This window comes from Sorghum bicolor, chromosome 5 (genome assembly GCF_000003195.3).
Source record: "Sorghum bicolor cultivar BTx623 chromosome 5, Sorghum_bicolor_NCBIv3, whole genome shotgun sequence".
Taxonomy (NCBI): domain Eukaryota; kingdom Viridiplantae; phylum Streptophyta; class Magnoliopsida; order Poales; family Poaceae; genus Sorghum; species Sorghum bicolor.
In genome coordinates, this window is record NC_012874.2 from 69,591,887 (window position 1) to 69,597,004 (window position 5,118).

The 5,118-nt window shown below is 37.0% G+C and overlaps 1 protein-coding gene across 1 annotated transcript; it reads left to right on the top strand.

Moving 5' to 3' along the window:
• LOC8070204 (scarecrow-like protein 9) lies at positions 3,045-4,910 on the top strand. The gene has a single exon (XM_021462175.1). It carries the CDS (start codon positions 3,045-3,047, stop codon positions 4,908-4,910), a length of 1,866 nt encoding a protein of 621 aa, XP_021317850.1.

Below are 5,118 nucleotides of genomic sequence, written 5' to 3' on the forward strand. Positions count from 1 at the left end.
ATTGAGTACTACAACTTTGGTGTTGACTTCGTTTTCATTCAACATGGATAACCATCTCTCAAATCTGATCCGAGAACTTATATTTATAATTTGGACATGTAAACCATCTCAAATTTAAAAATTGTTAACTACAAAGTTTTGGATCTCTAGAAGAGCTTCTAAACTGAGCATATATTGATTGTTTTTTGAAATATTTATGCTATTTTTTGAAAATCAAAATTCAAATAGATAAAATACGGTCACATGAAAAGATGGATAAAATAATAGATGCAAGAACAAAATAATTTGATAGAGCATCATTTTAGAATTTTTTTAGAAACAATATCATTCTCTTGAGCCAAAAACTCCAAGCAGTGCACCATTTAGCGGCTCCTTATGACGTACAGGTAAGTGTGAAGTGGAACTGTGGATATAGGTGATTGGGCATTTTGCTCACTCAGAGCATATCATAATTTTATCTTGATATATATATATATATATATATATATATATATATATATATATATATATATATATATATATATATATATATATATATATATATATATATATATATATATATAAGTGAACTTAAAAACTCTAAACTAATGTTTTTTTTTCTTAAGCACGAAGGAGCTACATATCATTATATTAAGAAAAAATAGGATAATAAGAGCCCATACTAAAACCACACCAATACACACTAGGATCCAATGTTTTCCTGTACATGCAGTTTATATTTTTCCCAGTCTTATTTTCCTCTGGGCCTGTTTGGTACAACATATGTTATATATAGCCAAAATAAATTGAGACCAAAAGCCAAACGGTATGTTTCTTTACAGCTTTTTCTGGCCATTTCCCCCCCCCCCCCCTGGCACCTATTTCTCTACAACTAAAAATTATGAAAAGGACCTATCTACCACACCTATGGTGAAGCCACAACTCCCATTCCTTTTAGCCATGATAGGTTATCCCATCAACCTAGGCCCCACTCACCCATGCATACAAAATTGTTTTGGCGAATTTAAAAAAGTCATAACTTTTAAACTGAAGATATAAATTAAATTCCGATTGCACCATTAAATTTTTCATAACAAATTCTTCAAAACAAGATCACACATGGATATATTTAGATAAAAACTTATTAATTAATATTTATCTCTACAACTAAAAATTATAGACAGGACCCATCCACAACTTTCATCCCATTGGTGGTCTTTTTTACTGCGCGATGACACGCTATCCCATCAACCTAGGCCCCACTCACCTATTTCTGCAAAATTGTTTTAGCGAATTAAAAAAAGTCATAACTCCTAAACTGGAGATATAAATTAAATTTTGATTGCACCATTAAATTTCTTATAACAAATCCTTCAAAACAAGATCACACATGGATAAATTTAGATAAAATTTTATTAATGAATATTTATCTTATAAAGATAAAATATTATATTTTATTAAGTAGAAACAATTTTCTAGGTTCAACAGACATAGTTTTGTCTTGGTAAAAAATGTTATCGATTTAGAAGAATAGTATTTTGGTTTTAGGTTTGATATTACAATATACATAAAAATACATAAATAGATGACATAGATAAAAATAATAAAAAAATCTAGAGTAAAAAGCATAAGAAAAAAATAAAAACACAAAATGGAGAAAAATTTCAAATAATGTCAAAGGGTTACTTTTTAAATATCGTAAATATATTTATAGAACATTAACATCAATAAATCTCTACAACTCAAAATTATGAAAAGTACCCATCTACCACATCCATGGTGAAGCCACAACTCCCGTAAGAAACATCATAGAACATCACATATATATCACGTAAACATGACATAACACAATATAGAACACTAAATATATACTACATAAATATCACATATACATAGAAAATAAAAATAAAAAATAAAATTACTAAGAAAAAATATAAAAAACATAATTAACAAATGATAAAAAGTGCATAGAGCAAATAAAATTAATGAATAATTTAAATAAAGATAAAAATAATATTAAAAGGAAATAAAATATAAAATAAGAATGAAGAAACATAGGAAATCTGAAAAGAAAAAAGAAAAACAAATAGAAGCAAGGAAGAACAATAAAAATAAAACCAAAACAAAAAGAAAATAAAAGGTAAAATTAAAACAAGAAAAGAATAAGGAAAGGACAGAAAATAAAATAAAATCGAAAAACAAAAACTAAAAAAATGAAAAAAAGAAGAATATAGACAGAAAAAATAAAATAACAATGAAGAAACATAAAGTATGTGGATTTTAAAACCCGTAACAACGTACGGGCATTAACCTAGTGTACTACAAAAGCCGAAACTGGGTTTAACCGCTACTTTTTTAAAAAAATAAATTTAAAAAGCACTTTTGACTTTTCCACAAAACAGGGCTAAAGGCATTGTAAAGAACGCAGAGGGATCGTTGCAACAAATAAATATCTTTTGCATCGGTGCATGGAAGCGGGAAAGCGGTTCTATTCATGGCGTCTGTGTCCAGCAGAGCTCAATAGTCTCATAGCTGATCTGCGCTTACTCATTTTGAATACTAACTGACGTTGCATAGCTCAATTTCTTGAATATTGGCATTTCATGTACATGCTTCATTTCCTTCACATTTGCCAACAATTATATAAACACCTAACTAAGCTATTTATTGCTGGCGTTCAAACTCTGCTCCTCTGTTTCTCTGTTTTCAAGTTCACTATTACTTTACGTTAGCTGTGAATGCTTATTTAAATATGTTTTGCATCACACGACTGTTTCTTCTTGCTTTGTCATTTTCACTAGGTAAAAGAAATGGGGGCTTGTTACGATGATATTTCCAAAATATTATTTGTTATGTGCCCTGTGTATAGCTAGTTTTTGCAACCATATATCCAAGCAGCATTGGAAATCTCGAGCCATGGTGTCCCCATCCAAGCAGCATTGGGTTTACAGCCAGCCATTGTCTTTTGCACTCTGTTTGTAGGGATCATTAGCCAAAAGTCTTATGTTCTTCTCCTTATGATATATATTAACCAAAAGGGCTACCACACTCTACCATTGATCACCATGGCCACCACACCAGAGGAATTCTTCATCATGGATCTTATGGAGCAGCCACCAGCATCCCCACCTGTCTTCATTGACCTTCCCCAGAAGCCCAATGTCAGCAACGAGGTCCGGCATCGTGTCCCTAATGATGACATGATGCTCCCTTACATCTCACACATGCTCATGGAGGACGACATCGACGATGAACTCAACAACCACCCTGCGCTTCTCCAGGTGCAGCAGCCCTTTGCTCAGATCCTCTCCTCCCATTCCCTTGGCACTAACACCAACAACAGCGAGGGGGCCAACGAATTCTTGCATGAAGGTAATGGTGATGAAGGTGCCCTCAATTCACCCTTATCCAAGGGCACATGTGTGTTGGGAGCATACTTGAAGGGCATGGAAGAAGCTAACATGCTTCTGCACAAAGACAACGACATTAGAAGGGATGAGTTGGTGATTAATCAGATCAGGGAAAGCAACATTACTGATAGTTGGGTGAGGAAAAGGTACAATAGGGATCACCTTATAGAGGAGGAGGTAAGAAGTGCCAACAAAGCTGTGACGAGAAGCAAGGGGCCAGAGGAGAAACATAGCAATGAGATGCTTGATGAGATGATGTTGCATTCCTATGAGACATGCATCAAAGGCATGGAGCATGTCACCATGGACAATAGCGAAGTGGAGAAGAGAAACATGAAGAGTGGAAGGATCAAAGTGGCGAGGGTGGTCGACATACGCAGGCTGTTGATATCTTGTGCGCAGGCACTGGCAGCCGACGATGACAAGACAACCCGTGAGTTACTGAAGCAGATCCAGCAACATGCTTCAGCAACAGGGGACGCCACCCAACGGCTAGCTCATTGTTTCGCCATGGGGCTAGAGGCACGGATAGTGGGCTCTGGAAGCCAGCTTTTGCAGCGGCTTATGTTAGAGTACCCCTCAGCCATTGAGTTCCTTAAGGCCTACAAACTTTTCTCTGAAGTTTGCTGCTTCATCAATGTGACGTTCATTTTTTCAGCAATGACCATTATGCAGGCCATGGCAGGTAAGAGCAGGTTGCATATTGTGGATTATGGTACGCGTTTCGGGTTTCAATGGGCAGGATTGCTCCGCTTGCTGGCGAGTAAAAAGGGTGGCCTGCCAGAGGTGAAGATCACCGCCATAGCCCGCCCCAAGCCTATGTGCCACCCAGGTGAGCAGATTGAGAAAATTGGCTGCCGGCTCAGGAAGTGTGCCCATGAGCTTGGCTTGCCTTCATTCAAGTTCCACACAATCATGAAAAACTGGGAGGATACTTTCATCATAGACATGCACACAGATTCTGATGAGGTGCTCGTTGTGAGTGACATGTTTAGTTTCGGCATCTTGATGGAAGAGAGCTTATTCTTTGATGATCCAAGCCCAAGGGATACTGTCCTCCATAACATCAAGAAGATGAGGCCAGATGTATTCATCCAGAACGTTATAAATCGTTCATATGGTGCCTCCTTCTTGTCACGGTTTCGGGATACAGTCTTCTATTACATGGCACTATTTGACATGTTGGACGCAACCATCCCAAGGGACAGTAAATCTCGATTGTTGTTGGAGAAAGTCCTTCTTGGATGTCATGCATTTAACAGCATTTCCTGTGAAGGTATGGACCTAGTGGAAATTCCTGAGAAATATAAACAATGGCAGACAAGAAACCAACGAGCAGGCCTAAGGCAGCTGCCACTGAAATCAAGCATTCTGAATGTAGTGAAAGATGAGGTCATGAAGCATTACCACAAAGACTTTATGATCTCCCAGGATGGCCAATGGCTTTTGCAAGGATGGATGGGGCGTGTCATCTGCGCGCACACGACATGGGTAGCAAATGAAGATACCTCTTCTGAATGAAGCCATTAGCAGAGCAGAAGCTTTTAGGAGTCCGAGCATTTTTTTATTATGCAAGAATATTTAGCTAGAAAATTACAGAGTTTTACTTTAATATAAAGAAAATTTCCTTTTGAATGTCGGCGACGAGCCCGACCAGCCGCCTGGGGTGGGTGGGCGGGGGCTGTGCCAGTGGATGAAGCTGAATGATGTAGCAAGGCGTTCAATGGCT

What these genes read in the sequence shown, in the direction of transcription:
- LOC8070204 (XM_021462175.1), top strand. Translation starts at nt 3,045, where the DNA reads ATGGCCACCACACCAGAGGAATTCTTCATCATGGATCTTATGGAGCAG.